Source organism: Mustela nivalis (genome assembly GCF_964662115.1).
Source record: "Mustela nivalis genome assembly, chromosome: 6".
Taxonomy (NCBI): Eukaryota; Metazoa; Chordata; class Mammalia; order Carnivora; family Mustelidae; genus Mustela; species Mustela nivalis.
Genome location: NC_139025.1, coordinates 43308473 through 43320782, shown reverse-complemented (window position 1 = coordinate 43320782; position 12310 = coordinate 43308473). Strand labels below are relative to the sequence as shown.

At 44.0% G+C, this 12310-nt stretch overlaps 1 protein-coding gene across 2 annotated transcripts in view; it reads left to right on the top strand.

Annotated features, from left to right (window-relative positions):
* Nucleotides 1-12068, top strand: part of PELI2 (pellino E3 ubiquitin protein ligase family member 2) — a 188869-nt gene extending 176801 nt beyond the window's left edge. For both annotated transcript variants that reach the window (XM_082735090.1, XM_082735091.1), the window contains exons 5-6: nucleotides 2662-2850; nucleotides 7420-12068. In XM_082735090.1, the coding sequence (XP_082591216.1) occupies nucleotides 2662-2850; nucleotides 7420-7986 (756 nt within the window). In that variant the 3' untranslated portion in view covers nucleotides 7987-12068. The remainder of the gene's footprint in view (nucleotides 1-2661; nucleotides 2851-7419) is intronic.
* Nucleotides 12069-12310: the final 242 nt, after the last annotated feature.

Sequence of the window (12310 nt, the reverse complement as noted above, 5' to 3'; positions counted from 1 at the left end):
TTCTGCTGAGAGCCATTTCTCTTCTTTTGCCTATGAAGATTCCTTTTACTCTTTTCCTTTTATGTTTTTGATGTCACAAACTGTCTTTTTATGCTGTGATCTTGTTACCACGTTGTAGTAGCTGTAGTTATTTTTACTATTTATTATAGGTATTTTTAATGCTCTTCACCTTTAAACTTTGTACTATCATTATAGAGTTTAGTATACTCTTATAAAGAGTTGCCGTTTCTGATTCTGTCACCTTAATCAGAGTTTTGTGTCCCTCTGTCTTTTCATTTCAGCTTGCAGAGTTCCTTTCAGCATTTATATAAGGCAGATCTAGGAATGGTGAACTCCCTCAGCTCTTGTTTGCAAAAGCCTTTAATTCTCCTTCATATCAAAAGCATAACTTTACTGGGTAGAATATTCTTGGCTGGCAGTTTTTAATCTGAGAAATTTTATAGCCTGATGGGGACTCCTTTGCAAGCTACTATCTTTTCTTGCCCTAGCTGCCTTTGAAATTTTATCATTGACTTTTTAATAGTTTTAATATAATGTGTCTTGGAGAAAGTCTTGCATTGAGATAATAAGATGTGCTTTTGGCTTCATGGACTTTGTATATCCAGTTCTTTTCCCCAAGTTTTAAAGGTTCTCAAGAGTTATTTCTTTAAGTGTGCTGTTTGTCCTTTTTCCCCTTGCTTCTCCCTCTGCAAAATTCATTATTCTTATGTTGGCTTTTCTGATGGAGTCTGCTAGCTCTTGTAGTATTTCTTCACTTCTTAAATCTTAATTATCTCCTCCCTTCCATCTGAAACATTTCTCTGTTCCTGTCTTCCATCTTACTAATTCTCTCTTCCACCTGATCTGCTCTATTTTCAGTGCGTTCTAATGCATTCCTCATGTCATTTATTGAGTTCTTTTGTTTGGTTCTTTTTTAGAATTTTGGTGCCTTTGGTAAAGTATTCCTTCTGTTTGTCAATTATATTTCTGAGGTCATTGTATTGCCTGAGTTTTCTTGTAGCTCATTAAATTTCTTCATAGCAGCTCTTTTGAATTCTTTATCCATTAGATTGCAATATACCAGGTCTTTGGGCTCAGTTGCTGGAAAACTGTCATTTTCTTTTTGTGATGTGATTTTTTTCTTGATGTTTGATTAAAAGTGCCTCTGTCTTCACATTTAAAGTAGGGAACACCCTGTTTCGGCAAGGTTCAATTTACTTTGATTCTAACAGTTCAACATGTTGGTAGTTAGGAGCCTTTCCTTTATTTTTCAAAGATAGGACTATAGCACAAATTTTTGGTTTCTCTTAAGAGTGTGGGGGCAGACTTCACAGAGGTTGGAAGTGGGTGTCAAGGGAAAAGGAATGGGGGGTGCAGCAGAGCTGGGGGAGGTGTGTACTTAGTTCTTGAGACTTTGATGTGCCCACAGCCTGGTAGGGGGGATCCTCAAGTTGGAGCAAGGGATGGGGTGAGGGGAGCCTCCCAGCAGTGCATGGACCAGAACCCTGGGGCAGACAGTAGGAGACAGTTCTCTGAAGTTCTCTTTGCCTTACTTGCCTCCCCCCACTCACTGCAGTCTTTCCTCAGAGACAGCAGTGGGTTCTTCCAGCTATAGAACATGCATGGGGCAGACCTCCCCCAACCTCCTTCACCCTCCACCTCCTTTGTCAGAAAAGGCCACACTATCCCCCTGCCCACCAGCCACTGCCTTTGGCACCTCTGACTCCCCAGCAACTCCCCTCCACTGCCTCTTCTGTGAGGCAGTCTACCCACTTTGAGGGGCATGGACGTATGGCTCTCAGGTGATCTGGAGGCCACGCCGCCATGCTCTTTTTTGGCTATTGATGTCTGATTAGTTGTAAATCCAAGGGGCAAGGAGAAAGGAATAACCCATGCTGCTCGAAGGCTGAGGTCACTCCCTCTTCTTGATCTCTCTTTTTAGAGCAAAGGAGCCTTACAGGAAGGCTCCTAGAAAACCCACTCATGTCTCATTGGCCAGAACTCAGTCACTGGCAAGAGGGCTTATCCTAATCAGAATAGACTCCTGAGTCATGTGAGCAGTAGCTAGCCCTGTCTTCAAGAAAGAGAGCTCACTCGCCCAGGCATCGAAGAGTGTTTGTCCTGCCCTTATAGCAAGCTGTCTTTACCTTCCATCTTTGAGGAGATAAACACTGATATTTATAAAGATACACTGGCCCCAACTTGTTAGTGTAACATTTTTTTAAATTTTGCATGTTTAATAAAAACTCCTTTTTTCCCCTTCCTTCTGTATACTTCCCAGGTAATGATTACATGTAAAGTGCTGATACCTAAGAAGCAAAAGGATTGCACAAATAGAATTGAAGAAGACATAGTAGATTCCCAGAATCTCCCCAGGGTAACAGGGTTGGATAGAAAAGAACCTCTGAAGGAAGGGCTCAGGCATCAGGTTCTTTTTTTTTTTAAAGCTCCCAAGATGAATAGAATGCATATCCAATGATAAATCATTCATACATTTTAGCACTTTCATGTTATCAGAATAATTGCATATTTTATCCTTCTGATTATTAGGTTTAAATAGAAAATGAAAATTCATCACTTTCCTTCCTTCTGCTGTACCGGATATTTTAAAGAGATTCTGGAATCCCTTCATTTTGAACATAATCTTAGCATGCTTTTTCTGTTCTGTGGTATGCTCTCCAGGAAAAGGCAGCGAAATGGAAAAACCCCGACGGCCACATGGATGGGCTCACTACTAATGGCGTTCTCGTGATGCATCCCCGAGGGGGCTTCACTGAGGAGTCCCAGCCTGGGGTCTGGCGTGAAATCTCAGTCTGTGGAGACGTGTACACCCTGCGAGAAACCAGGTCAGCCCAGCAAAGAGGAAAGCTGGTGAGTGGTCTTCACTCTGGAAAATGTACCACACTACAAGAGCCTTGCTCAGGGACTGTCATTTTTCTCCCCTGAAATCTAGAGCCTTTATGGAGGTAACAGTGCTGTGAACCATTGACCCAGAAGAATGAGAATTCCCTAAGCCCCTGAAAATGCTAACGACATGGGCTCATTTCCTTCCTTGATTAAGCTTTTCCCATAGTAGAAGAAAATTATCTTTTTCCTCCTTGCTACCTTAATAGTGTATCCTTTATTATATGCTTCATTACAAAATTCCACTTAAATTCACTTTAAGGGCATACTTATTTTTCGTGTAAAACTTTACTAATTTGGAAAAATCCTGAGCTGTCCAAGACTAATTAGTGAAAATTATGAATTATGGAATTATTTACTAGACTTTCTGGAACTAAAAGATAATTAAGTTAGCTTTTTTCCCCCCTTCAGTTCATTGTAAGAAATTAATACATAATTCCCTATGTAATTCACCAAAATCATAAAACTTTTTACTTGAAATCATTCATAGAGGGCATTGACTTGACATGTTAATATTTTCCTATAAATATCCCTACTTATCCCAAATGCCCTAAAGCAGTTGGCTTTTTAACTCTTTCCTTCTGTGGAGAATAATTATAAGCCCTGAGATGGGAAGTTGGCGGTGTGTGATCTTGCCATGGCTGCGTGGCACAGTGCCAGACATTTCTGAGTACACTTGTGGCTCCAGTGCTTTTTTTAATTGAGCCAGAAAAAGAAGATGGCAGTGGTGGGATGTTGGGGGGGGGGGGTTGAGGGAGACTTTAGTACTAACCTGGTTTGCTAGACCCTACTCGATGTTTCTCCGTAGGGAACTGTTATTTTTATTTATATTTCATACCATTACTGAACTACAAATACAGCTTCTGCATTTTTACAACAAGGCCCAATATTAGAGCATCCTGGCTGAGTAAACAAAAGTGTTTTCCAAGAAAGACCAGAGCAAATACGATAGTGTTTGTGTTTAAACACTTCTCAAGAGACTATAAATAGGGAACAGACTGTAAAAGCAGTTTTTCCAAATAACTTTGTTTCTGATCACTGGATAACTTCATACAAAACTGACCGGGGTCGGCTGAACTGGTTCTCAGGCGTGATGATGGCAACAGTAGAAATCAGTAGAAGTCGTTGCTGGATCAGGCACTACGTGAACATTTCAGAGACCTCAGGTCATGAAATCTGGGCAGCTTTGTCAGAGAAGTGGAATCCTGCCCATTTTGTGGATGAGGAAGGTATGGCACGAGAGGTTAAATATTGCCCAGGGTCCCAGAGTGAGAAGGTGGCAGTAGATGGAATTAAAACGTGTCCTCCCTGATAGAGAGTCTGGACTCCCACGTTGCCATTTGGTACCCTGTTGTGGGGAGCCCCGGCCGGCCCTCACCTGGGAGAGTTTACACCAGAGCATTTGCTTTCTTGGGAAATAGAAAGTGTTCACTGGAGTCCGAGAAGGGCTTGTCTTTGTCAATGGGCACATTTCTAGAATGAGCTTCTTGCCCATCCTCGGTGATTGTGCAGTGACCCAGCTCAGGCAGCTGTGTGTGTCCTGGGAGGGGACATGCCCCTGAGAAGAAACAACTCCCAGAATAGCCTGTGTTCATGGGTTGTGTTAAATCTCAACTATTTTAAAGTCAGTCCCTGTAGGAGACCCTCAGATCTTTCCCAGATTGTGCTATAATGATAGTGTATGGTGTAAAGGTTTCTGAGTTTCCATGATCTTGCATTATGGGAAACACCGGCAGGGGATGGTCAGTGAGAGGACCCAGCTCCCCTACAGCGCCCTCTTGTTAACCAGGGTTCATCTGTGGTGAACACCTGCTGATTCTTGGAGCTTAGGTTTCCACTTCGGATTCTGGTTCTGTAGCTGTGACTGGTAGCATTGAGGTAAGTAGTCTGTCTGGAGATTAGATTTAGGGAATAGGGCTCTGGCAGTCCTGTACGTTTGCAACCGAACACAGAAATACAGAGACTAATGTGATCTGCTGGCAATTCAGAATATTTTAAAAGTAGTAGATGCCTCCTGTTCTTGGTGTGGAACTAGTGCTGGTAGAAGGTTTCGGATTAATACCATAATCAGTGCTTAATGTGAATGATCATACTGATGTGTTAACAACTGCCATGTTTCTCATCACAGGAAGCTTTGTCCTTGATCAATATAATTAATTAAATGTGGGGGAAATGCCCCTTCAGGAGCTGAACCCCCTCCATAATCAGGTGAATAGACTTTGAATTGTATCCTATTTCTTATGAGCATACTATAGGCTAGGTCTACCAGATCCATACTGGATATATAATGTATCACATAATACTGGGGTATTTAAACTACACTGGCTCTGTAAAACTTAGTAAATTCAGCTAAGTTCATCTCTTAGCTGAATTTTAGATGCTATAAAAATAACCCTAGGGGCGCCTGGGTGGCTCAGTGGGTTAAAGCCTCTGCCTTCGGCTCAGGTCATGATCCCAAGGTCCTAGGATCGAGCCCCCCATCGGGCTCTCTGCTCAGCAGAGAGCCTGCTTCCTCCTCTCTCTCTCTGCCTACTTGTAAAAAATAAAATAAAATAAATAAAAATAAAAATAACCCTAGCGTCACATACCGACCCTCCCAAGTGAGTCACAGTAAGTCTCTCTCGGGCAGTGCGCAGAGCAACCTCATGACATCACTGTCATGGTTCCCTGTGACAGATGAGAAAACCAGGGCTTTAAAAAGTTGATAACTTGCTTGTAAGCAGTAGGTGGGACCCATCCTGTCCATCCTCCCCACTTCTGAAGTGACCTTTTGGAAAAACAGATCTGTTCTTTTATAGCTGTGGAAAACTGCCTCCCTTTCCCCTGGGCACAGGAGGCCAGAGGAACCTCCAGGCCCACCACTGGTCACCTGAGTGTGGGCAGCTCCCTCCGCGTGCCTGCTGTGTGGCCTTGCCTCCCTCTTTCTGGACCACCTTCCCTTCCACCCACTGGTTGCTGACAACAATGTTTTCAAATCTCTGTTCAAGGGCAGTCTTTTTTAAAAAGCATTTCTGACGTCCTGTCATCAAACTAACAGTAGCAAACATCGGCATCGTGCTTACTGCCTGCCAGACATGGTTCTAAGAACATTCTTTGTATGATTTAATGCTCACCCTCCTCTTGTCCAGTTTTACAGAAGGGGGAACCAAGACACAGGTAGCCGAGGTAACCGCCCCAGGTTAGAGCTAGTGCGTGACCGAGCCTGGGTGCACACGGAGGCCATGGGCTGCGAAGTCCACGCTCCTAGCCCCTTTGGGGACATGGCCTCACGTGATGGTTGCAGCTCATTATGGACCTTCACTGGCTTATAGCTCCAGCATGTCTGCCTCCTGCTAGTGAAGAAGACGTCTCTTCAGGATGGTAGAGAAGCTGTATTAGCTCCAGGCCTTAGAGCACACCCGGCACATGGAGGCGGTGGTTGGATTCCTGCCTGCCGTGTCTAACAGCTTCACCTCAGCTGTTCATCAGACTTGTAAGCACTTGGTGTACTACGTGCCGTCCTTTTTAAAGTGAAGGCTTTCTCTTTCTCTGACTTACTTCACTCAGCATAATACCATCCAGTTCCATCCACATCAGTGTAAATGATAAAATTTCATCCTTTCTGATGTCCAGTAGTCCACTGTGTGTGCGTGTATGTACACACACCACATCTCTATCTAGTCTTCTGGCAACGGACAATGGACATCTGAGCTCTTTCCATAGTCTGGCTAGTGTGGACATTGCTGCTATAAACATTGGGGGGCAGGTGCCCCTTCAAATCACTGCATTTGTAGCTTTGGGGTTAAAAACCCAGTAGTGCAGTTGCTAGAAAGAAGTCAGAAAGGGAGACAAACAGTCAGAGACTCTTAACTCTAGGAAACAAACAGGGTTGCTGGACGGGAGGAGGACGGGAGGGGGAGGGGGAGGCAGGGTGACGGACGTCAGCGAGGGCACGTGATGTGAGGAGCACTGGGCGCTACAGGCACCAGATGAATTACTAAATCTACGTCTGAAATTAAGTATGTACTATATGTTGGCTAACTCAATTTAACTTTAAAAAAAAAAAATGGCAAATGCTTCTCCAGATCATAGGAATACAGAAGAAACAACAGATTGAGGGAAGCTAAAGATCACCGGGCATCCTTTGGGCCACTGCAGTCCTTATCGCAGGGTCCCACAAGGACCTGGGTCCGCGGTGGTCACAGGGAGGGTGAATCTTCACAGCTGGACCGGTGGGACGCGTGCTGTCCCCCGTGCGGTCAAGGAGCCATAGTGTTATTGACGAGGAGGAAAAATGAAAACCTAAGATTGGTGAAAATCACTGCAGTAATTGAACATTTAGGGTTTGCGAGGACGGCCCACCCCTATTCCATCGCGTGTCCCCGTGAGGAAACAGGCGGGGCTCAGGGAGGAAGAGCCTCCTGGAGCCTCTCAGGGAGGCCGCGGGGAAACCGCGTGCCCGGGCTCGCCTGCACGGGAATCTTTGCTCAGGAAAGAATGTTAGAGCACGGGGCTGCACGGTGCGTCTACCAGGCCTGTCTGTCCGCCTCGTTGCAGGTGGAAAGCGAGACCAACGTCCTGCAGGACGGCTCCCTCATCGACCTGTGCGGCGCCACGCTCCTCTGGAGGACGGCGGACGGCCTGTTCCACACCCCGACGCAGAAGCACATCGAAGCCCTGCGCCAGGAGATCAACGCCGCGCGGCCGCAGTGCCCCGTGGGGCTCAACACCTTGGCCTTCCCCAGCATCAACAGGAAGGACGTGGTGGAGGAGAAGCAGCCCTGGGCCTACCTCAGCTGCGGCCACGTGCACGGCTACCACAACTGGGGCCACCGGAGCGACACGGAGGCCAACGAGCGCGAGTGTCCCATGTGCAGGACTGTGGGCCCCTACGTGCCGCTCTGGCTCGGCTGTGAGGCGGGCTTCTACGTGGACGCCGGGCCGCCCACGCACGCTTTCACCCCCTGCGGACACGTGTGCTCCGAGAAGTCCGCCAAATACTGGTCCCAGATTCCCCTGCCTCACGGGACTCACGCGTTCCACGCCGCCTGCCCGTTCTGCGCCACGCAGCTGGTCGGGGAGCAGAACTGCATCAAGTTGATTTTCCAGGGCCCCGTGGACTGATGGCCCCGACAGCCGTGTGCGACTTTATTAACAAGTTACTGTGAAGATTTTGCCACTAACTCTAGATTTTACCTTTTTATAATGCTGTTTATTAAGGGGAGGGGGGACCTGACGCTGGGGGTGGGGGGGGAGGGCACGAAGGGGGAGGGGTGTCACGGCGCTGAGACATGCCCGGAATTTAAGACCGCAGTGGCGTGGTGCATGCTCTGAACCGCGGCATTGTCATCGAAGTATGCTTGATGCAAACATCCTATCTTTGTACTAATTGGATTAAAAAGGCCATGCTTTTATTTTAACCTTGGGTTTTTAAACGAGGTTTTCCTTTGTAAACTTGGATGAGACTTGAAATCCTATTTTACAAATGCAGACGAAATTCATTCAAAAGGCATTGGCTCTCCTCGTAGGCCCTTGCGTGCTGAGTGGGGACCGGGAGCCTTGACCGAGGCTGGGAGCTGAGCGGCGCCGATTCCGCCGCTGGGTACAACGGGGTGGCGGACAACAGGAGGCCTTAGGCACGGAGGCCTTGTTCTGAAAGCTGGGGTTTTCGGATTTTTCTCATTTTTGGGGGGAAGAGAACATCCCTCTGCTGCCATGTTTTGTTTTTACTTTGGTGGAATTCAGTGGCTTTATCCACGCAGTCATCTGAGAACTTGGCATTTCAAAGAAATTTCCGTAATTTTTTATTCCGCCTTTGGTTTTGTCTTTGATAACACCTCGTGCATGGCCAGAACGGTTTGGTTAATTAAAATGCAGCAACTCTTAAAAATTCCATAATCAAGGGGGATTATTATTGCAGCAGTATGGCCTAGGTTACTATACCATCAAGTTTCTTAGCTTACTGGATTGTTTAGGATTTAGGATTAAAAATAAGGTTTTACCTTTTAAGAAACCACTTGTTGGGGTTTCCTAAGTGTTTGTCCCTTAAGGCGGCCAAAATTCTGGGAGCCTCGAAGCAACAGCTCACAAGGATGCAGGCGTTTTGGTTTGCTCGCTCCCTGCCATCTGTCACCTTCTCCTGCAGCGTACGGAGCCCTGTAAGTCTAGAAAATGTTTGCAAATCAAACTAAATTTAAATGGGATCATTAGATATACACAACACCAAGTGCTACATCTGCAGAGATAATTTGAAATTCCTGATTTCAAGAGAGCAAATGAGTGTTTACTGAGGAATAATTAAATCAGAATTTCATATGAGCGCCACCATCCTTCTGTTAGTTCTGTTCATTTTGAGTGATTCTGGGATGCTCGTTCTCCGTCCTCGGTACAGATAGTGTCCCTGCTGCCAGAATGTAAAGATTTCTAGGCCAGGAGACAGGCGCAGCACAGCTCATAGACTTGAAGCAGAGCCCTGCCACATGCAGCAAGTATTTATTTAAACTAACATCCATTCTACATTTTAACCTTTTAAGAGTACAGAATTTATAGGATTTTCACATACTGTGTTCATACTTGAATATCTTTCCATGCTCTGCCCCCTGGGAAATATGTTGCCCTGTTTTCAGTTGTTCTAACCCATGGTAAAGGTCTTTCTTTCTGAAAGTGATTAGATTACCCTTGATTGCTGCTACTTATTTGACCTAATGTCTAAAAAGTTCCGCTCAGTTTAAAAAAAAAAAAAAAAAACTTTACTTTTCAGAGGAGATTTTTTGTTTTGGTAATTTTTAAGTGATGTGAAAATCCAGCAACAGTCCTCTTCTGGATAGCTTACTCTATTCTGTAGGTAATTTCATTTTCTTTTTGTCTGCAGGGAGAGTAAGTTGTAATGTATCAAATGCCTTTTTAGGTAGTCTCTGTCCCCAAGGATTAGCTTTCACTTAGCGTGTCTTTTCAGTTTGTGCTCCTTTGGGCTCCACAAAATGACAGAAGCGGCAACAGTCCCTTTGCTTGCTGTATGGCTAGAAGGTGACTGGAGGAGTCTCGATACCCTAAAAGCATCTTGTATGGTAAACAGCCTTGCCTCTAAGCAGGGCTGGATTTTCCCCATCAGAAACATTTCTAGAAAGTTACAATCTGCTGTAATCTCCCATTTCAAGGACTGTTATAGTTCAGGGTCTAGCAGGTTGACGTGCAACAAACACATGGCCCCAAATAACTTTCCAATGTGAAATGTTTGTTGTTGTTTACTTCTGGTAAATGGAGATAACAAAGTAAAAGCTGAACTTGGAGTAGCTCTTTGAAGGGGAGTAACAGTACACTGCCCCCCGTCCACATTGTGTCTCCTGTGACCTCCAAGTGAGGTCCCCTTGCCCTCTGGGGAAAGAAGAGCAGAGAGGAGCAAGACTGCAAAAAAGATGCCAGGCTCCTCTTGGCCGCTTCTAATAAGAGTCACTTAGATTTTGACCCAAGGAGTTTCCTCCCAAGTGGAGAGCAGTTCAGTTTGTGAGAATAAAGAGCTCCAGCTCGACGGAGAAATGTAATTTAGAAAAAGTAACTTCTCCAAGGTTACCTCTGTTTTCATCTTGCTTGCCACGTTAAAGGGTGAGTCCCGCTCTCCCAGGTGTCCACATAGGAAACTGCCGATCGATTATTGTGATCTTGGCCTGACCAAAATGCCTTTGGTGACTAGGTCACCAGAAGTTAAAAAAAAAACACCCAGTGAAGTATTCCTGTAGTTAACTTTTTCCATTGTCAGTTTACTATTTTAAAAGAAAAAAGGGTGGATGGGATACAATTCTGAATATTTTTCTAGTCCGGAATTTTTTTAAATTAATAATCGGTGCTGTCGGGTCATGCATGCTGCAACTCAGTATTTCCCTTATTTGATTTCGCTTTTTGCAAAAAGGGCTATAGTTCACATGGCAGAGTAAATATTAAACTTTCTGGGGTTCCCTCCCCCCACCTGTGGCCCAAAAGAATTAAAATCTTTTAATATAAATAGCATATTTATCATTCCTCAATAGTTAATTATAGAGTTTGGTACCTTTGTGCCTCAGGGAAGCCACGTGATATAACTGGTTATAGAATTTCAGGGTTAGGGTTTAAAGAAAGGAAAAAGCCATTGGAAAAATGATGGGCTCCATGAAGGAAGCTAATGAATCTGGATGCAGAAATATGCTAGGAACTGGCATACACATGATTGTAATAGAATTTCTTTCCAGTATCAATAGGGAAAGCTTAAGTTAATTGCATATACTGTATTAGGAAAGTTGAGAACTCTTCCTAAAGCTTCAATTGCTTTATTTTTGCTTACATAAAACTCCAAACACCTGTGTCTGGGAGCTCAGTATTGTGATTTGGGCTCTTTTGAAAGTTAAAGCGAGCATATTTTCTCCTTTTGTCATAGGTCTCACAATTTTTACCTGCGGTCTAGGATTTTGATCAACTTTTTAGCCGTTTTGTGCTTTGGATCCGTGTGAAAGGATGTGTGATCACGGCATTGTTCATGCTGGCTACAAGCTGGTTATTTTCATGCAATTTTGCCTTGTAACAGTGGAATTTCTGATAGGCAAACCACAGAACCTTGATTTTAAGCCAGATCCATCTCCATTCCCTTGGCAGGCGATCTTCTAGCCCCTAGTTTAGCCTTCATGGGCTGAGGGTATGAAGTTCTTTCTCCAGGGCTGGAAATAGAGCGGAGCTCTGTTATCGTTTCTTAATGACCCAAAGGCCAACGAGACAACTCCAGGATTTTTTTTTTTTAATAGAAGAATGTAAGCATCGCTAAAGTAGTAAAACAAAAGAAGGTCCAGTCTTTCTTTTCAGTAAAACTTATATCCTCTCACGTTTTCGCCCTCATGAAGAAGCCCTAGAGGAAGATAGGACAAAGCAAATATTTTTCCAGGTGTACTTAACTGTTTCTAAACAGAAATAAACTTGATGAAAGGGAAATTATTTCTTTTTAGCTGAGATGACCGACTGTTTCTCTGTATTAAATAGTCTAGAAGTTAAGGGGTGGTCATATTTACCATGTATAGTGTTATGAGCAGTTAAATATTATGGATATATTTGTAAAACTCTTCTTTTATATTTCATGTCAAATTGAAAAGTTTATTTCTTCACTATTGTACCTGTGGAAATACAAGCCATTTTACAGGAAAAAAAAATCTTTGAAAATTATTAAACGAATCTCAGTACGTTTGTGAGTCATTGTCTTCAGATTCTGTGGCTGTCTGGGGCTTATCAGGACATTTAATACAAAATACAAAGCTGTTACAAAAGTAGACTTGATTTTTACATTTCTCAAACTTTAAAGTTGATCCCATATATTTGTGCTTATTGTATTCTATTCCACACAATATATTTTTAAATTTGATTTTGAAAATCCCATTTTTTATTAAAAATTAAAATTCTTTTAAACTATCTTTAAAAATCCCATTGGTGCTTA